This window comes from Mixophyes fleayi, chromosome 1 (assembly GCF_038048845.1).
Source record: "Mixophyes fleayi isolate aMixFle1 chromosome 1, aMixFle1.hap1, whole genome shotgun sequence".
NCBI lineage: Eukaryota > Metazoa > Chordata > Amphibia > Anura > Limnodynastidae > Mixophyes > Mixophyes fleayi.
This window is the reverse complement of record NC_134402.1, coordinates 131,736,988-131,759,607: the sequence shown is the minus strand read 5'-3', so window position 1 is coordinate 131,759,607 and position 22,620 is coordinate 131,736,988. Positions and strand designations below refer to the sequence as shown.

Genomic DNA, 22,620 nt, shown 5'->3' with positions numbered 1-22,620 from the left:
TTACACAGAAAATACTACTAATCTATGAACCAGTCAAAAAGATAGTATTTCTGTCAATGAGAGAGCAATAATTTCTTATAAACATTATGCTCATCCCCCCAAAATGTGCTCAGAATCTTATACTTTCCTATCTACTTATAGAGAGTATAAAATATATTTGGCAAAGAAAGGCTGTCAGCTGCAGCAAATTTTCCAGAATGGCTGCAATCAGCCCAGAGCACATGAGTCTCAATGCTCACTAGGTAATTTAGTATTGCATTTGGAGCAAGTGAAACACTTTACTTTAGGGTCCTTTCCTTTATCTGTCATTTTACAAAGGAAGGCACACAAAACATACAGACTTAAATTTAGCTGTTAGAGAGCGAGAGACAGCATAGACATAAAAGTTATACTTATAAATTATTAAACCAAAATAAAATAACTTGGCAAGTGGGAAAACTATAATATAATTTCCACTAGCCCACCTTGCAGTCAGCAATACAATAATATATGTTTAAATAAATCAGATACTTAGCCAAACAGGGGAGAAGTCCAACAGCAGTGCCTGGTGCCTGCTCCCTCTGATGTGTGTCCTTTCTCGGACTTATATTTGGCGCCAAAAAGGCTGGACTAATCCAACTTTCCATGGAGAGCAGGGGAGCTCTATACTATAGCTCCCCCCCCCCTCTTATAATGCTGTCTCTCTGAAGTGCTTTTCCTGCCCCATTAGCGGGGAGGAGAAGAAAACAAATAGTATATGGCAGAGTAGTGGAGAGCTCCTCCTCCGCGGCTATATTTTTTTCTTTTATTTTTTCTTTTTTTGGCCGCCGGCATTCTTTTCATTCCGATAACCGGCCCTCCATGCCTAAAGGCAGCGCCAGTTATTGGTGAGGCCCCAAGAGTGACAGCGATCCGGAGAGACCGCTAGTCACTCTGTATTCAAGCACCCTAATTTTGCTCTGCCAGTGAGAGCCTCTGGCTCTCAGCTGACAGAGCAGTGCCTGCGCTGCTGTTCTGTGAGTGTGCTCTCTATCTAGCAGCAACTAAAACAGTGCCTCACTCCATCTTTTTGCATATGGCACCAAGAGTGTGTACCTAAGTCCCCCCTATGCTCTGAGAGCGGGTGACTTAGTACAATCTATCCAAATGGCGGGCGCCATTTACCGAGTAGTGGCGCTCTATGCCCACAGTGGCAGCGCCGGTACTCTTAACTGTAAAGACCTGATGGTCTCTGTTGCAGGGAAAGGGGCTCCGGTGTGACAGCAGTCCCTGAGATCGCTGGCAGCACCTGTCATGAAGCACTGGCAGTGAGAGCCGTCCTGCTCACACTGAATTCTGTCGGCTGCAGCTATTTACAGCATAGGAGTCCCCTTCAGTTCTTGCACGTTATCCATTTAGCAAAATAAAATAAAATAAAATGAAAATAAAGTAAAATCAAGGTGTAGCTGCAGAGCAGCCACAGTAAACCCAACTCCTTTGGGCACCTAAAAAAAAACTGAGGAGGAAGAGGAAGAGGCGGGGGTATTTAGAGGGGAGGGGAGGGGTCTGTCAGCAATGCTAGAAATTAACTAGCTAGGTGCCAACTCCCATGCTCCCCTTCACACCCCATGGTAAGCAGTGTCCCCCAGACTGGATGAAAGAGAAAATAAACTAAGGGTGTAAAGTGAAAGGCAGTGGGTGACAGGGACATATGTACTGAATATGAAGGTAAAAGAAAAGGGAGGATTAAGAAAAGTGTAATAATGGGAAGAGCATAAAGTGTATCCAAGACTGTATAAACTTCCTGCAGATTTCTATAATAAAATATTTTGCTTCTTTCAGAAAGGGAATACGGCACTGCACATTGCATCACTGGCTGGGCAAGTAGAAGTCGTCAAGTCTCTGATCAAGCAAGGAGCCAATATCAATGCCCAGTCTCAGGTATTGTAAATCATGTGACCCTCTGATTTATAGTGATAAACAATATTGTAATAATGTGGAAAAGTGAATGTTGTTCTGGTAATATTGTATTGTGTTAAGATGGTTTCAGCAAAAAAAAAAAAATGAATGAAATTAACTCTTGGGGGTAAATGTATTATACTGCAATTTGTGCAAGTCCCTAATATTCAACGACTTTGACTGCTAAATTTAAAACGCCAATTTGTTTAAAGGCAAACCTTGCTTTTATAATAGTAGTAGTATATTACTCTTGGAATCCATTGTATGGCAATACATTAAATTAGTGTTCAGTGGAAAACAGTACAGTTTCCTCAATCACATCTTTACCTTTGTTCATTAAACCGGGTCAAACTGAATGTTGTTTTTACCAGTATATAGATTTTACCAGGAATGCAGCTACTAGGCCCATCTCTCATAGGGGAACAAGAACATTTGCTGGACTGTGGTATATTCATTCTCTGTCTTCACAGTTGCATATTTGTCTGTCATACTTATATCAGGACATCTCGAGGAAACAAGTGTCCAATATAATATGATACTTTGTTAGGGGCCAAACTGTGGAGGTTTAGATATTCGACACGTGGGGCTGAGACGGTAGTTGTTGGATCTTTAGTCTGGAATTTCAGAGGACAGGAGCAGCAGGTCATTTGAAACTCCTATATGCCACTGGAAAGTTGATGTTCTGACAGATGTACTACAGATATAATTCCTGCTGCAGTTTTCTCTGCTTTCAACTGCATTTACCAGTAGTTATCTATTTGTCAACATATGGATCCTTAGTCATTTAGATAATGTATCAATTGTTGGTATAGAGGGAAATGTCTGCAGGTTACTGCCAAACGGTTAATATCTCCCATGATATGTAATTTACGTGATTTATATATTTTATATTATGACAACCATACTGCCATCATATTTATTGCAACATCAGTCAGACTGCGGTTGCAAGGAAAATGGTATTTCATTAATGCATCCAGATCAAAACATGTTGGCAACTGTAGATAATTTGGGTATTTACATACAGAGCAGGTGCATTCAAGAGGAATACTGGTTTGTGGAAGGGGGCAATGAGGTCTTTATCAGGCTCTGTTTACATATGATAACAATATATGTTAAGATGCCCATACATGGGCAGATCTGATTGTTTCTGCTGAGAACTGACTAGCCAGAACTTTGTCCATTATGGTCAAACATGTGTGAGACCACATTGGAAAGATATGTTCATTCAGTATCCTATCGCGCATGATTAGTACAGTTGAATATTGACCGCAAACACAGTAAGATACTGCCATTGTCTGACATGATATTCCTTCCACCCCCAATCTGAAACATCCCAGATGTTAATCAGAATCAGTGTTTTTTTTTTGAGCTTACACTTTGTTTTTGGTCAATCACGGATAAAACTGCCTATTTGGCAGGTAGAATCATACTTTGTATGGGCATCGGAAAGCAGTGAGCAGTATTTTGCACAAATAAAAATATATCTGTGCTAACTGACAAAATTGTGATTATCTTTCTAGTATGTACCAAGCATTCAACCACTGTATAACATCATGAGCAAAAAGGATGTCTTCTGCAAAAGACACCAGTTTGCCAAACAGTGCAATGCTGCATAAATTCAGTTACATCTTGCGCAAAACTAATTTTGCGAAGTCACCATTGCTTTTGCAGGAATTCTGCATTATTATTACAGATGTGGAGCGATGAGAGGAAGATCAGTCTTGCAGCAGCATTTAGGATGTATTAATGTGTGCATATATGGGTGTCAGGAATGCCAGATAGCAGGAGGTTGCAATAGTCAACACGGGAGATAATGAGAGAATGGATAAAAGTTTTGGTAGCATGTCGAGTAAGAAAAGGGCATATTCTGGCAATGTTTTTAAGGTGGAATTGACAGGACTGGGAGAGAGTCTGGATGTGAGGAATAAAGCAGATAGTGGAGTCAAGTGTGACACCAAGACAGCGGGCTTGGGAGAATGAGGACATCATGGTGTTATTGACAGAGAGGGAGATTTGAGGGCAGGTGGTGGTTCTGGCAGGAAGGAAGATAATACGCTCTGTATTGGACATGTTGAGCTTTAGGTAGTATTGGGACATCCATGTAGAGATAGGTGAAAGACAGTTGGTTACACAAGATACTACCGAAGGAGAAAGGTCAGGGGAAGAGATATAGGTTTGGGTGTCATCAGTGTAGAGGTGGTACTGGAGGTCGAATGAGTGAATTAGAACACGAAATTAAAGTATTGTGTTGAATGTTTTGTAGTAATCACATTCAGTGAGCACTTACTCTTGTATCTGCTGAACTACATCTACCATGATGCAGGTTGACTTAGCATTGTGGGAGTAGCAGATGGATGCCTGAACCAGATGCAAAGGATAAAGTCTAAAATAAAAACATTACACTAAATAACCTTTTGCAAATCACTGCTTTTCCGCTGAATGTCTGGAAGTGCAGTTTGGTAACTCTCACTCTGTTGACATGTAACTAAGAGACAGAATTTGCCTGTAGCAGAAATTGTTGTATTTATTACTTCTCAGAGAGGACTTGGCAGATGGCATGTTTACTCTGTTGAAAGGTGTATAAGTTACATTCACCCTACAGTAAAGAGTATAGATATTTAGCAACTACACATTTGTAGTGAATTCTAGCAGTTTCAATGCCATCTTCATATCTCAGGAAATGTGCAGCTTTGATAATGTCACTGTGCTTATAACAGTGAACAACTTCTAACATGAGCACACAGGTTAGATAGGGTGTGTATAGGTAGCCAGTTGATGTACAGTTGCCAGAATGTTTCTTCTTGCACTTCAAACAAATGCAACATGTTTAAGAATATGCTTCAGGCTATTAGTGCAAACGATTACCCTTGTTGATGACGTTTTTCTCCCTGAATTTCCCACTAACAATAACCAAGCTGGGTCGCCTCAACAGTTGCTTGAGCACAGTCTTCTAAAAAGATTCATCATCGTAGAAATCAAGCTACTCTCTAGAAAATAATATCAATGTTTTATGCGAAAAGACAATAAACAAGATAGCGATTAACCAGCCTTTGCTGTATAAGCCTACCCGATCATATCATGAATAAGGAACAGGGGAAGTTATAGTTTAAATGAAGTCAGTGCAAAATCACTACATCCTTTCAACGTGTATTTAATATACGTGCTACCGCTTTAGAGTCAACGTGACTAAATTAATATTGCTCAGTCAAGTCTAAAGGTTTGTACATGATCCGTCCAGATAGCTACTGCAGAGAAGTGCTATACATGTCATTGATTGTCAGGCTGGGCTGTCTGCCACATGTACTGGAATTTAATATTTCCTTTGTTACTGAACTGTCATTTATGGCATTTACATGTTCTATTCGATTATGTAAATATGCTTCTTGTTATTTTTAAAGGTCTTTCCTCCATCTGTACTAAACCACTGGGATTGATCTATGAATGTTGCTGGTATATTCCCAGATTTGCAATGTTGAACGTAAACTGTGGTATTGTCTCACAAAGGTGGAAGATCTGGTCCACGGTTGTTATTTTCTTTCTTTTTTTTCCCAAATAGTTTTCAGTGGATACTTAAAAATATAAACAGAGCAAATTGGAAATGAGACATCCAGGAATATGTTTTGCCAAGGATCATACACGTACAAAGTCTGTACTTAGCTATGTATTAAACAAACAACGTACCTGAGCTAACCCAATTTATACAATTAAATGAAGGAAACCAAACCAGCAAAACAAAACTAAACAAGGAACAAAAAGAAAAAAAAAAGCAGGAATAGGGAAAGCACTGTAGGATTTGGGAGAATAGGAGTGAAACTCCCAGGGCACCATATAGTGGCAATGGTCAGAGATGAAGAAAGGAAAAACTAGTCCTAGATATGATTTCTCCAATGCCCCAGAGCGCAGCACCGACTATGGCTGCCAATCTTTTTCAAAGGTATGCAATTGAGAGGTGATTTGTTCTCATTCTCAAAAGTCTGTTAAATGTAAGCAAAATAGAACATATGTGTGAGAGGTGAACCCTGGTGTTTAACATAATACCTATTTAAAACTTTCACGTTTTGTACACCGGAACAGGATGTTCCAGTGTACAAAAATAGTTAAACAAAAATAATTGTTATTTTTTTCCTTCCCATAACCTCTAAAATATAGAACTTCCTGTAGTTTTAACAGTCTCTGCAATCAAATAGATGACAGATCCCATTTCTTCCACTACCTCCTGTATCAAGTATCCCCCACACCTCTTAGATTGTAATCTGATTTGGGCAGGGCCATCTTTATAATCTGTTTTTTTTCATGTTGTAGCCCCCTTATTGTACAGAACATTGCTGTGCAATATGTCAGCTCTTTAGAAATAAAAAGATAATACTAGTTTGTGAAAGATTTGCTTAGGGCTCCCCTTTAACCAGAATGTTAATAGATGGTCTAGCCATATTTTCAAATATCAAGGACCATTGTTTGTCTTAAAGGTGAGGACCTATCATCTCCTTTCACCGTACAATCAAAGCAGTATGTAACGGTTGGCTCAGGAATGAGCCTACTCTGAAACATTTGTATAGCCTCTTGAACTTTATATAAATATCTATAGAGGGCCATGGACTATTTTCTGTTCCTTCCTTCCTCATTTGTATATCTCTCTTTACCCTTTCTTTGTACGCCACCCAGGTATAAGCTCAAAGAACATCCAAAGTACAATTTTGGGAGTATGAGTTACACTTCTGACTAATTTCTTACTCTAACAATGGGTCTTAGAGTAAAGATTTGTTAAGCCTCCATATATTTGCTATCTTGTAGGCAAAGGAATCAGAGAAGGAAGCTTTAAGTTGACCATGAATGATCTGACCATATTACATTAAGAATATAAAAGAATGTCACTTTGATAATAGTGTAGCATCCACAAATAAGCGTCTCGCAGGTTAAAACAATTCAAAAACTCTTTAAAAGGTTTTGCCAAAACAGCTCTGTAAACCTGATACGATTTTGAGGAGCTATCTTGTTTGCTTAAAGTTAAGTTAAACTACTCCCACCAATATTTTATTGTTTGAGATAATTAGGAGTTATGATTTCAATTGTCTATAATATTATTCTTCCTGCTTTTGGAGGACATAGATATTAACCAGAGTAACTGGTCTTGCTTCTAAGCGTGTTAATGGTGCCACACTTAGTTTTGGATGACTTGGATGCATGAAATATATGAACAAATTATCACTCTAAGCTATAGGTTCTGCGCCCCTGAAAAGATGCAATTTCTGTATCAGAAATATATCTGCAGCATTATGAGTTGTATCTCAAAGCCTTTCTTAGCTCTACAGGATTGTTGAGACCATTAACATAATTATATACATAATTATATATATATATGCATATATATAGAAAATATATGCTTTGGATCTAGCAATCATTGGTTTTCCATCTCTGCCTGTATACATTTCCTATGAAGAATCCCATATTATCTAGCTGCAGAGGGTGCGCTGGAGAATATGTAATTCATATGTCAAAAGGAATAAAGAAAGTACTCTCTCTACAAGGCACAACCAAAGCTAAATTTATGTATATAAAATATATTAAAAATACCATTAAAATTTTAGAATCTTTTTTCAATCTATCATTCAATAGAATTATCAGTATTCTATATGCCTGTGTGAAATATTATAACTTTTCGTGTGCTAAAGAATAGAATGTGCAAAATAGTGAAAAAATTAACATATGGTTGTAGGCTCCCTTCCCTCAAAAGATTTCAGAAAAATCCTGTTAAAAATTCCTCTTTTTTGTAATAGAGCCCAAAATCTAATTTTAATCTAAAATTTCTGATAAATTATGAGACATTTTCCCTTATAATAAATTCATGTAGTTTATTCAATATAAAATAACCTAAAAATATAAAGGTTTTACAAGGCTATGCTGTTATGTAAGCTATTTATTACCATAATATCTTTAATCATGCTAGATTTAGGTAATGTATTATATTTGAAATAGGGTAATTTGATTGCATAACATGCTAGATTAATCAACTCACACATTGAGCTCATATAAAGCATGTTTGTTATTTAGTATCATTTGATTTTTCCAGGGCAAGAGAAACAATTTGGTTTTCTTCCTATAAAAATACCTCTAGTTGCTAAGCAATCAAATTCCCTAACACTACAATTGGGCATCCTGATCATGTTATTCAGGTGCAAACAAGGATGCAGAGGAGGGGGTAGTGCTCCTTTTGGCCTCCCAGCAGTGGTGCTTATGTTTGGAGTGAATTAGACTCCTGTCCCAACCGCCCATCCATGGCCCCTTCTGACTGAGCCAGATTATAGGTGGGAAAGAGACTGCTTGGACCAATAGCTTCCTATTTGTCTACGTGGTCTGACACACATCCTAGAAAGTGTGTCCAGTAGCAGCATTTGCAGAAACTGCGCATGTAGGCCAGGGGTAGGGGCAACACGCCCACCTTTCCCTAGGATGCGTGCCCAAGAAGTGGTGGCCCTTGGTGCAGTTATTTTACGTGCATTGGCATCCACCTGTAAAGGGTTAAGAAAGTATGGTCCTCAATCTGCAGGATATACATAATATACAACATTTTTGTATTTGTGCTACATCATCTGAGATGTCACATGCATCCTCCCCACCTTTCAAATTTTTCTTTATAGTTCAAAATATGTTATTAGCTCTAAGTTGATAAACCTATATTCATAGCTAATTCAAAATCAGATTTTCTGCACTACAGTATTTCACTTGCTATTTAGCCCTTTAAACTTGAATTTGTGTAGCAATCAAAATAAGTGTATGCTTGACTTCATGTGGAGTACAGCTTGATCGTCATAGCAGCAGTATGCCAGACCTCACGTGGAACTCGTTCTGTAGCTTTACAGACACAGGGATTCCAGCTTATAGCCTCTGCAGGAGACTGATTTATCCCATTGTCATTGTATCTTCTGCAGAACAATTAAACTGAGATGATGGTCTTGAATTTTATTTCATGCAAGTTTCTCTTGGGATTATGTAAGGCACAGAAAGCACACATTGGCAAGCCTTCCCACATTTCTGATTTGCAACATGAGAAGGATTAAAATGATTGTCATTGCTGGATGTACAATTTAAAATAAAACATGATCACGGCCACCAGTTATTTAGCAGTGGATAACCTAGCCACAAGGGATTTTCATTGGATTAATGTGGAACTCTGCCAGTAATGTCCTATAGTTTAATAGAGGACATTGTACACCGTCCTCGGATACGGAGGTCACAATGAGAGATATGGACACGAATAATCCATACATTGGTTCACACTACAGACTAAAAATAAAGTTATGTGATTCATTAAATGTATCAAAAAAGTAATTAATAGTAGCATTTAAAGGAAAGGGACATCCATGGACTGAAAGTAAATGGCTAATAACCCTATTAAAATGCAATTGCAATGTTATACTGTCAGTTTGTCAAAATATCTGTCAATCTCTGTATGTTCTAAACTGAGACAAAATGTGAAATATTTTTCACTGTCAGTAACATTACCCATAAAAACAGATTGATACACCTTATTTCCTAACATTATACAACAATAATGCCCCAGTTGTTGTCCAGTGGTAGAAATGAGCAACATTTTCAAAACCGTTCTACAAAATTAGTGTCAAATTTAGATCATTGTTTCAGCTATATTCATAGACAAGCTGGATAAATGGATAGACCCCTTTTCTGGCAGGATTCATCACCTTTTGAGATCTAAATTTCAAAATGTATCAAACCTTTGGTATATTGGGCTCAGTGGGAAAAAAAGCCATACCGCTGTCAAAAACACTTGTTTTCGCTGGCAGTAGTGTTTTTTTGCCCTAAAGTAGACTAGATTGTTACAGGATGAGAGGGATAAATGTGTTGCTACAGGTGGGAGATGGGAGAATGTGCTGCTGTGGGGTAAATATGCTGTTATAGGAGACAGAGGGGCAAATGTGCTGCTACAGGAGGGGAGAGGAGAAGAGATGCTGCTACAGGGGGGAGAGCGGAGAATGTGAATGTGCTGTTACAGTGGGACGAGGGGAGAATGTGTTGTTATAGGGGGGAGATGAGAGAATGTGAATGTGTTGCTACAGTGGGACGAGGGGAGAATGTGCTGTTACAGGGGGGAAAGGGTTGAATTTGCTGTTCCATGAGGGAGAGGGGTGAATGCAGTGTTACGGCTCATCCAGAGGTAAAGACCCCAGTGGCTGGTGACCACTGCTACAATATATAGGGCTAGCAAAAAGGATGTGTCCACTAGTAGTAAGGATATATTATAAATAGTAAGAAGTAAAGGCAGATCAGAAGCAAAGATCAATTCTACATTCCAGCGGTCTGCATCAGCAGAATTCATACAGTTAACAGCATGAATAGAAATTTTGGTAACAGGTATTGGGTACGGGTACAGCCTGTTGAACAATGGAAAAACATAGGCTAGATTCAGATATGCACATAATGAAGTAACAGCATGAAGATTAGCATGTTAATTGAATGCATTAGTAGTAACGACAACAGTTATGTTCCAGAGACAAATTCTGATGTACAGAGGAAGAATAGACAGTGGGAAAGCAATAGCCAAGTTCACAGCCAAGGTTTGGTACACAAATGGCAGGTAAATGGAACTGCTAGACACCAATCCAATGGACTCAATAATCTGGCAATTTATGATAGCGGTTGCCAGATACTTATAGACACAGGTGAATGTCTAGTCTAGCACCTGTAATGACATCACTCCTCATTAGAAAACTCTATCCCAACCTGGAAGCTAGTGTAGCAAATGTATATGACTTATAGCTCCTGAACAGTTTTCTGTAGAGAGACTAGATTTAACAACATAAGTAGCCCTATGCTGTTGTACACACACGGGAGCTACTACTGCCATGGTTTACGATGGTAGTATTTGTAGGGAGGGGCATGGTTCACTCCTTGCTATGTGACTACATCCACTACATGTAATGGTCATATGGGGCTTTCCATTAGTGCACACACTTCTGTCCCATTTTATTTTAACAATGTTGAGAGGCATGGCATAAGTGTAAAGAGGTTGTCTTTTGTAATTCTATGTATTTAAAATGTTTAAGCAAGTTCTTTCATGGCAGCCCCTTGCAATGAATACTATCTCCCAGTGTAGCCCTTGGGCCAAAAGAGGTTGTGCGCTCCAGGCACAGACAGGATGATAACATCTTCCAGTGTAGTAAGGATAGATATGCACATTGTACACACAATAGTGTATTGTCTCCACTCAGCTGCAATATCATTTTCTTCTTTAGATGTCTTGTTAGAACGAAACATATTTCATGTTGTACTCATTGGACCTGATTCAATAAGGAAAGGAAAGCAAAACAAAAAAGTAACTTTATACCTGGGCAAAACCATGTTGCATTGGAGGGGGATCCAAATTTAAAATGTGGGAACAGATTTATAGTTTGGTTAGATCAACTTTAAATTTCAATGGAAAAATAAAATTATCAAATATTTGTGTGCTACATGAAAAAAAAAAATCCCAGTATATAACTTACGTGTAAAATAAAAAACTAATATGCACCCCTTGCATTGTAACCTGGTTTTGTCCAGGAGAAAACTTACTCATTTTTTATTGCCTTACTTTCCTTGTGTGAATCAGGCCCATCATGTCTTAGTAACAGGAAGCATCCTGGTTTGTGTATTAGTTACTGGGTGCTTAGTTGCTGGTAATTCCATCTCCGCATAGCAAGACAGAGCGCTTGTCAATTCATGTGATCACAGCTGCACACGCCTCACATTCCGTGTGAGTATACTAATTGCTACAGAGCACTCAGCACGTATTAGACAAATAGCTTGGGCATTTGGAAAAGGGAATTTTATACACAAAGAACATAAATTAGTTATTTCTCCTCAATGAAATATCTAGATATATTTTTCAAATTGCTGTGTGGTGTATTTCACATGTATGTGCCTAAAATAGGTATTATTAATTAATGCTAGAGTTTGTTTCAGGGTCATTTTAATTTTAAATGGGCAATGCATACAATTTGAAAATAGCTTTTGTTTATAGCTCCCTGAAGAAAGTTTGAAAAGCCCATGTCCGCAAGACAGTTTCCCTAAAGACACACCCATACTTGGCATAATTTATGTAGTGCCAAGCACAAGCAAGTGCCTGCACAAGTTGGGCATTTGTTCAGATTCAAGTAACACCATAGTTTATGCAATTTATCTTGTATATGTTTTCAGCAGTTTGAGTATTTATAAAGCTAAACAAATATTGTATAATTTTCCCTAATCATTTGTGTTCTTGGTAAAGCAATCAACATATAGCAGCTTCTTAATATGCAAATGTGCAGAGAAATAAGGTTTTCTGTGCATCATGACTTATATTCATATGTTTTCTTTATCACTAAGAAAAATAAAGCAATAGTTTAACCTGTTTTAAATATGCTGTATTTACTCATATAATACTATAGTTAAATAAAAGTATCTTCTAGATAGGTAGAAAGAGATCTTTCTACCTATCTGATCTGTCTGTCTATCCATCTGCACCCTTTGTTCAGCCTTCTTACTCCTACAAAGAAAACAGAGTTATAGTAAATGGAGTGCATTCACAGGAGTAAAAGGTTACCAGTGGAGTGTCTCAAGGATCTGTACTTGGACTAGTGCTTTTTAATATCTTTATTGGTGACATTGCAAATGGTATTAAAGAGAAAGTATGCCTTTTGTGGATGACGCAAAGATATGCAACAGGATAGACACACCAGGAGGGGTCGAACAAATGATTGATGATCTAGGTAGACTAGAGGAATGGTCAAGAGAGTGGCAACTACAGTATAATGCCAACAAATGCAAAATCATGCACTTGGGTCTCAAAAACCCACAGACTAAATATAGTATTAACGGCACTATAATGAAAACTACCGAGGAGGAAAGGGATCTAGGAGTCACTAGTTCAAGTGAGGTAAATGCAGGTAAGCAATGAGGAAGGCAAGTGATGCTTGGTTGCATAGGGAGAATAATCGGTAGCAAAGAGAAGTAATAATGCCACAGTATTGGTCATTGGTACGGCCTCATCTAGAATACTATGTTCAATTCCGGAGGCCATATCTCTAGACGGATATAAATATAAATACATTAGAGACCGCACAAAGAAGAGCAACTAATATGGTGCATGGCCTACAGCACAAAACTTGCCGGGAAAGACTAAAAGATCTTAATATGTATATTTTGGAACAGAGATGGGAAAGGAGGGGACATCATAGAAGCGTTCAATTATATCAAGAGTTTGAACAAGGTACAGGAGGGAAACATTCTTCAAAGGAAGATAAATATTAGAACAGAAGGACATGCACTGATACTGGATGGAAATAGGTGCAGAGTAAATTTGAGGAAATATTACTTCACAGAAAGGGTAGTGGATAAGTGGAATACCCTCCCATCAGAGGTGATTGAGGCTAATACAGTAGAGCAATTTAAACGTGCTTGGGGTAGACATAAGGATATCCTTACAAAGAATAAAGAATCAAATAAGGTTTACGGTTATCATAGGTTAAAAATTTGGAAGAAAAGATGGGCCAAGTGGTTCTTTTCTGCCGCCAAATTTTCTGTTTCTATGCTGCTGCATTCACGGTCACTGACATATAGTCCGGTTCTTGAGTATACGCAGAGCGATTTTCTTCGCAAAATAAGGCAAATATCAACATTTACGTTCATTGATGAATCAGGCGCACTGTGTGTACTCTCCTACACATAAGTGATATGGATTAGATATTTGACCCCACATGAATCAAAATATTTTATGATCTTAGATTGCAATAAGCTTATATATATCCTCCAACATTCAAACAAGCTGTCTGTGGAAGTTCCATATCTTATTTCAGTATTATAAAAGGCAGGTGCATGATTAGTTTGCAACACATAGCTGGCATCACTTACTTTAAAAAAACTTTGGAGACTTTTGCTATAAGTTTTTTTGTTTTTTTTTAATGCAGATCACGCACTATGCATTTCAGCATGACATTTGATACCATGATTCCCAATATACCATGAGCATTGGACATGATTATATCACACAACAAAAGTAGGGATCACATCTGTTACTAATAAAAAGTATAGTATTTCTTGGAAATGAATTGCGCACAGTCTTAAAATCTACCAACACTTACTTTTTATTTCAGATAGAATTAAACAAGTAGACGAATCTATACAGTTATAAATAGAAAATTAAAGGTTTCATTATTTTTCTGGAAGTACATTTTAAAATAAATTTCCATACCAAGTTAGACCAATTCAGACAGCATCCACTTCTTTTTATGGGGATTATATTCATGGTTCAGGCATATATACAGATGTAGCAATCGTTAAATTGACACCTGGCACATCACACTGCTATTCATTTATTGCGCATGGGGCACTTTAAGGAAATGTATAGATTGCAGAGGTTTTCCAAAATGTCTAAATTATGTTTTTTTACAAGCAGTACCATATTCTACCACCAGATGTCATAGAATAAATAAATAAAACAGACAGTGTGCTCTACCTAATTGAATTACAAGCGTCAGGTTTGTAGAATGGGCTGATAACACTAAATTAGGGTGACCACAGGTGGGGAGTCTCCCTGCAGAAGCGGCAACCAACATCCGGCTATGGGCTGTTCAAACTTTAACAGTGAGACCTGTAGCTTTGGGTCCCCCTAACATAATGTTATACTAGCCCCTGTCTGATAGACAAGGGTTAGAATTCCCTAAGGCATTTGGGCCAACAAAAAATGTGTGGGCTTTACCCCCAGGGCAAAGCACTCTGTGCTGAATGACACTGGAATTCGCTGGTGGTGGGTGCCAGGTGAAAGGTTAAAGTGTTAAAAACATAAACTATATTTGTGGAGCTACATGTCCTGACAGCCATTGGCTGTTGGGCATGCTGCCACTTGTAGAGCCTCCCTTGAATTATATTACATTGATTATCATTGATATGTTTTTTACTTGACATTAAAATATTTACATTACAGAGATATATATGTTTCTTTTTCATAAATAATACTTTTTATGGCCTGCAGGTATGGAAAATGCATCCTTTTTATAACACAACACTACACTGGTTACATATACCTGGCCTGGACAAATTCCTTAACCTTAAGGGGAGGGGCACACCAAGCAACCAACCGCCACAGATGCCCAATAAATCAAATTCCAAGAGTCACTTTAGCCATGCTCATCCAATTGGCCACCTGATGCTCTGCTCCAATGACAACCATAACAAGGGTGTAATAACCCATTCAGTGAGACAGGAACCTTTCTGGACCACTGTCCAGGCCAACTCCTGGAGCCCCCCCCCTCCCCCGACATATAACCATACTGTCCCACCTTGGACAACTAATAAGTCCCCTCCCTGTAACAGCCACAAAGGGGCCATTTCACGCTTTAAACTACTCTCTGCAGCCAATCACATAAAAGACCCTCTTAACCGCTTTCTTCATAACTCCAAAAGAAAGTAGAGATCTGATCCAAGTGCTCCTATGTATGCAGCCTAGTACATATAAAAAGTTTTCATCACTAACATATATAAAACAGAACATGAGCACCTGGCGCTTACACAACACAGATGAATATTGTAAGGTCAACAATATTGTTGACAGCAAAACCAAAAATGTCTAAAAAGGCACCTTTTCTTTAAGATAAATATTTTATGGGTCCCAAATATTAATTATTTTATACAAAAAGGGAATTTTTCTTGACAAAACATAACAAGCTCCTGTATGGAAAGGAAGAAGAAAGAACAAATAATAACACAGTATACTATATCTAAACAATAAAAATATATAGAAATACTCCACTGAAAAATCCAATGCCAATCATTGGTATATTGTTGACATCTGTTAATCTTTCTGATGTATGTAGATGACACTTTAAAGAGAGCAGGTACCACTACAACCCATGTAATCAGGGAAGAAACTCCCTTTTTGATTGTGCATACTTATATTTCCTCTTAGACCAGTGCCTTGTGCTTGTGTTGTTTCCTCAACGAATACTCCTCCTCTTGGAATCTCTAAACACAATAGGGACACGCTACAAATGTTATCAGTATCAGTCCTGAGTCATTATCACTCCATGCAATGTCTGGCAAATGTCCCAATTCTGGTGGAAGAAATCACCGCTATCAACGCCAAAATGTTTCTACCTGCAAATCCTGCTTTGAAAAAGACATTACGATAAGTAATAATCTGACACTTTCTTGTTAACTTTTTGAGGCTTCTGTTGAATATCTTAGAGCTAGTGGGACTGCCTCCAAGCCAAGTGCTGTATCATTTCCGAACACACCACCATGCACCCATCTAGCGACTCTCCTTGAGAAGGGTGCTTGGAGGGCACCGAAATGGCCATAGAGCAGTGGATACCAAACTTTTTCAGTTCAAGGCACCCTTAGGGTATCAAAAATATTTTCAAGGCACCCCTAAGCCAAAATAATTACCAAGTAGTCCCCCGCCTTGCTTACCACTGGCCCTGGCCGAGGCACCCCTGTGAGATCTCCAAGGCACCCCAGGGAGCCTAGGTGCACAGTTTGGAAACCACTGCCATAGGGCATTATGATACACACCACTGCGGGCACTTTGATATTCACTACTGCCTAAAGATGAGTATATATTCTTATAGTCGTGCTGCCTACTTAATCTTATAGTCCCAACAAATGTTTTGCAAATGGAGTGCTGATTTCCTGGATTTCACTGAAATGGAACTTTAAATGCTTTTTTTTTTAAAATGTGTGTATACACACACACACACTGTATGTATGTGTGTGTGTGCTGTGCACTATGCATTCTGTATTTGAAATTTGTAAAGTATGTAGAGGTGAAGAGGCAAAGTTGCAATATTCCATAAAAATCTTGTTTTATGATTGTTTCAATTCTAGTTGTCAGTGCTGGATTAAGACCCCATGGTATCCTAGGCAATATACTAATTTGGGCCCCTTAACATACCTCCATTTATAAAAAAAACCAACTAAGGCATAAATGACGGCTAAAAAAACGAAAGCATAATAAATGATTAGGGCAATCCTGGCCTCTCGGTGCCTTAATGAGATCCACCGAGAGTGATGGCGAAAGCTATCACCGGCAGGGAGGGCTTGGTAAATAGGGTGAAGCCTCATTTACAGCACATAGACCAGTTTTTGTTGGAGAAATGGGTTTTCTACAAATAATAAATAGGCCCCTCAGTCCTGTTTAGTCATGCAATACTTGATTACAACATTTAAAGATGTGCTAATCATTTTCAGACTATATTATATATATATATATATATATATATATATATATATATATATATATATATATATATACTATTGGGGCACTTACTTTGTGTGTTTGAAGGCTTTTATTAGATTACTCAAAATGCATCTAGAAATGCGCATTTACCTCAAAGTGCAGTTAGAAGGTGCAGGATTCAACTCATTAGAAGTATGGGACAAAGCTTGATGCAAAAATCAAGTCCTCTTGTGCGCCCACCTGTAAAACTGAGACTACCTTCCTAATTTTGCCTTCTCTAAATCATCAAAATAACCTTGTGCTATAAAAACAAAATCTTGTGAGTGAGAAACTGGGCATCTGTTTATACTTAGCAAGACATGGTCCAGTCAGCCCAACACCTCCCATATCCAGACACTGCCATTGTTGCCTACATATCCACAAGGATTCCCATAAAATCTGACATTGTTGCGCAAAAGCAGGCACATGACATCATAAAAGAGTATTTGTGCTGTTGTTTTATCCTTTTTGCTTATGAGCAAACTGATTTTCAGATTTTGTCCATAAACTCATAGATGAGATACATAAAAATCCAGGGACTTGGGGTCCGAGTGATAAATGATTGTTCCCACGTATGGTAAATAGGAATATGTGTGATAAGGAGTGATTATTATTATTGACACAACCATTCAGAACTTTAAGGGGCATATTCAACTAGGTCTAAAGATCACAGATACGCGCTCTCACTGACAACACGTTACCGCAACATCGCAGATTTCCGTGCGCACCAATAGGGTTGCGAAGGGAAATGCACAATGTTGTGGTGCTGTATTGTCACTTTACTGGGAGTTCAGTTGTGATTCTATGTAATGCACTGTTTAGGCGCTTTTGAGAACTGTGTCAAATGAATGCATTGAGCACACTGATAATGCATTTACACTTTAAGAGATTTGAGAATTGACATTCATCTGAAGTATTGAAGTAAATTTCCAGTAAACACACAGAAAGATGAAATAATATTTCCTTTGCTTTTACTTTCAGAATGGATTTACCCCTCTCTACATGGCTGCCCAAGAGAACCACCTTGAAGTAGTGAAATATTTGCTTGAAAATGGGGCCAATCAGAGCACTGCAACAGAGGTGAGTGTTACCCCCTATGACTCTCTGCAAGTACATATTTCTTTACCCTAATTTTGGCAGATTGTGCTGACTATATAAAATATAATACAGTGAAATGTTTTCTGTTGTTCTTTAACCATATTTATGTCTCTCTTCTTTTCCTATTAAGATTATCATTTATTGTGAACCCTTAGACAATGCTATCATTTTACTTTCTAATCTGCTCCTATTATAACATGCTTTACAATATTTTGGCTCTTCAGTTGCTTTCATTTTGGCAATTTATGGGAGTGTCTGCTTTGCCATGTTCCCACGACAGGATGGCTTCACTCCTCTGGCTGTTGCACTCCAGCAAGGACATAACATGGTGGTAGCCATTCTTTTGGAGAATGATACAAAAGGGAAGGTTAGACTACCGGCTCTGCACATCGCTGCCAGAAAGGATGACACAAAGTCTGCGGCTCTCTTGCTTCAGAATGACCACAATGCCGATGTGCAGTCTAAGGTGAGCTATGCTCTCATCTGACAAACTAATAACACCGAGTGTATAGTATATATATTAGGAGAATATTGCTTCTCCTAATATATATAATAATAAGTAACGCATGCATTGTATATGTATGTGCTTTTTTACACATGTATGTCTTATTTTAGGTATTTTAAGATATTATAAAGCAATAATGTTGTTGGTTTATTTTAGCTATGTGTATACAGTACATGTAATATAAATGCATGCTGTAAGAAATGAGTGCAATAACAATACCAAAATCATTGTCAACAATGACGTTTATGCTGAACATGATTACATACACAGCGGTACTAATATGTGCTCTTTTTCCAAATTATGCTACTTCAGATGATGGTGAATAGGACGACTGAGGTATAAACATAATCACTTCTTTCTTTTTGATATGTTGCATGCACCTATTTCAGCATACAGTACTGTTATATTGTATTTGAGTATTTTGTTCACACTATGCTTCCCCATGTAGCTTTGTACAGTTTCTAAAAGGAGTATACATTGGGCTTTGAAAATGCCAGTGAATTATTTCTGAGTGTAGCTATCTGTGTGACAGAAGGATGGTGGGTGATTGGAGGGAGGAGAGAGTGGGTGACACAGAGAACAAGGATGACGGAGAAGAAGTTAGCAGTGTATGTGAAAGATGATATTGGGGGGTAATCGTAGAGTACATGTAGTAGATGCAAAGTCAGTAATGACTGATAAGGGCAAATAATGAGGTAAGTGAAGGATGCAGGAAGCAAGATACAACACCTTGTGTGGGTCCTTACGGCCAGTAAAGCTTTGACTTTTATTAGCATGACCAAATCCTTATTTGCAATTTACAATAACATAATTATATATGTTCTTGTTACTTGCAATATTTACATTTAGATTCCTCAAAGTTAAAATAATTATATTTTATCTTTTAACATAAGCACCTTCACAGTCCTTTATTTTATTGGCTTGCACATGTCCATTACAACTTGTACTAAATACATGGCTTCTTTCTTCCTTCTGTGCTGGTTGGCAGTGCATTATACAGTCAGGCAGCAAGGTTTATTTTAATTTAATTGGGTATGATACAAAGCTGGTTTCTTGATCCATTTGTGTCCAAAGCAGAGCCCACAACTTGCTGTGTGTAACACCGTAAACAAAAATGCCAGTTTATATAAATATGTGGCTGTATAAATGAGGCATTGGAATATGTACAATCTGATTGACAATGCAAACATGGGGAGGAATTGGGGCTAACGCCTTAGCTGTTCAACCCACGCCCCTACTACCTATTTCTTTTTTAAATATTTTTAATCATTTTATTTTATAATAATCAGCCTTCTGATAGTTATAAAATGAGTCTTTGGTAAGGCTAATGGAAAGGTATTTGTGGTTATGTGTACTACTTAAGGTTACCCCCTAAGATAGTACAGAATGGAAGTGGCCACTTGACTAACTTACAGGTGTTATTTCAAATTATCCTCTACTTTTTGTATCAGATGGACCAACATAGAATCAGTCAAGGTCATATTTACTAGATTACTATGTTTAGTTTTATGTTTAGATTAGTTTTATATGCATGTTCTATCAGTGGCGGATCCAAGGGGGGCGATCGCCCCCCCCCCTAGCAGGGGCTTGCTGCCGGCGGCTGCACACTGTGCAGGTCCGTTCAGCAGTGACAGTGTGCTGCCCGGCTGCTCTGATTGTGTTTTAAACACAATCAGAGCAGCGAGGCAGCACACTGTCACTGCCCAGCGGACCTGCACATACTGTGCAGCCGCCGGCAGCCTTAGAAATTAGAAAGGGGCGGGGCCTAAATCGCCCCCCTAAAATCGCCCGGGGTAAAGCAATAGTCTGGATCCGCCCCTGTGTTCTATATGTAAAGTAAAAACACTGAGTCCAGATAAAACATATATATACACACATACATACATATAACCAATGTTGCCTTATAATCAGCACATGACTGAGGTTGACATACTACCTCAGAGTTTTCAACAGTTCCTTGCAGGTCTCCACTTGCCAGACATGATGTGATGGCATTGTGCCTGATTCATTAAAGAAAGTTAAGCAAAAAATTTAGTAAATTTTCTTACTCAAGTTTTCTGGACAATACCATTTTACAATGCAGGTGGTGCAAATTAGTTTATTATTTTGCACATAAGGAAAATGCTGTCTGTTTTTTCATGTAGCACACAAATGCTTGAAAGTTTATTTGTACACTGAAATGTAAAGTTGATCTAGGACATGCCCTACCCCAAATATAAATCTGCCAACACATTTTAAATGTACCTCCCCCTCCAGTGCAACATGGTTTTGCCTTACTTACGTTTGCTTATCTTTCCTTAATGAATCAGGCCTATAATTACTAGCACCAGAGCAGATTTCTCTGATGTTGTGACAGCAGAAGTCTATAATAAGTATTACTAATCTTTCAATGGGAAAGTAATTACTATGCATACACTTTTCTATTGCCTTTTCTTGCATTTTAATATTTGTCAGGTGGTGCTGTATTTAATGACATTTATTCTTGCTTTTGTGTATCATTAGAAAGAATCCAGCCATAGTTCTATCATTTACAAATATTTATTACTCAGAGCTCTTATTGACATTTGAATTCACCTAGACCTCCAGCTTTCAATTCTAACAATGACACAATTCTAATAAAAGTTGCAGCTTTTCCCCTACCCGGTGGTGTTTGCTGTGCAACAATTTTTCACAATACAACAAGCTTTCGTAATCTGATCACTAAGTACATAACATTATAAAGCACATAGAATTTTAATATGTATTACAACCGTGGATGTTGTGAATAAAACACACTGTTGAAGTAATAAATCTGGATTGGTGTTCTCTGGATATCTGGCTTTGACAGTACATAGATACACATTGTTATGTTAAATTCTACCTTTGACCTGAACTAGTATTTTGCTGCATTACAGAATATACTATGTTCTGTAGATATCTATTGATTGCAATTGACAAAAACTGTATGTGTATTATTTAGTTGTGTTATTTTATTTTAACAGTCATTACTAAGGATGTATAATTCAGCATAGACAGCAATATACAAAGAAACCTACTAGAGATCTGGTGCTGCATTGCAGGGAAGCTGGACGAGCAGAAATACTGCACGCCCATTCATTCCTAATGTTAGCCTACGCTTGCAGGCAGCAATACTGCACATTCAAACAATTACAGTGCTGACAACAGCAAGCAGAGCCAAGGCAGTCAGTAACTGTACCAAAAACAAACATATTACACAAAGGAACACCCTTATAGTCATCCTTCTTTGTTCATCTTCCCATTGTATTCTTAAAAAGTTTAAAATAAACAGATTTCTTATGCAGAGACATAAGAAAACAATGAGAGGTTCGGATCATTCTGTCTGTCTGTCTTCTATCTGTCTCTCTTCTATCTGTCTTCCTCCTGCTTTCCGTCCCTGCGGCCTTAGACCATGCAAACTAAATTCCCTACCAGATAAAAACACACTAGGATCCAATTTTATCATAAGCCAATTAACCTACCAGTAGGTTTTTTGTCTGTGGGAAGAAACCGGTGCACCCAGATGAAACCAAGGCAACACAGGGAGAACATACCACCTCCACACAGATAGTACCATTGTTGATGTGTGAAGCACCAATGCTAATCACTATGCTGCCCAATATTTACAGCATAGTTATTACTACTGAATGCAGGATTTGAATTCCAAGGGTTTTTGCAAGATCTGGTTGAATTACACCAACACAAAGTTATCACTTTCAGGAGCAGAAATTGCAGTTACAATTTTATAATTTAGGCCACTTATGACAATTCGGGTTTGAGTAACGTATGGTTTTCAGCAGAAAAGTTTAGCAACAGACTAAGAACTCTTCTGAATCTTAAGATATGGATTCAATGGGGCATA

At 38.1% G+C, this 22,620-nt stretch overlaps 1 protein-coding gene across 22 annotated transcripts in view; it reads left to right on the top strand.

Annotated features, from left to right (window-relative positions):
* ANK2 (ankyrin 2) overlaps positions 1–22,620 on the top strand; it is a 202,091-nt gene that overhangs the window by 40,577 nt on the left and 138,894 nt on the right. For 20 of the 22 annotated variants that reach the window (XM_075200369.1, XM_075200386.1, XM_075200383.1 and 17 more), the window contains exons 4-7: positions 1,801–1,899; positions 18,140–18,238; positions 18,537–18,722; positions 19,074–19,097. In XM_075200369.1, the coding sequence (XP_075056470.1) occupies positions 1,801–1,899; positions 18,140–18,238; positions 18,537–18,722; positions 19,074–19,097 (408 nt within the window). The remainder of the gene's footprint in view (positions 1–1,800; positions 1,900–18,139; positions 18,239–18,536; positions 18,723–19,073; positions 19,098–22,620) is intronic. The other 2 variants (XM_075200392.1, XM_075200408.1) reach the window with 1 other exon arrangement.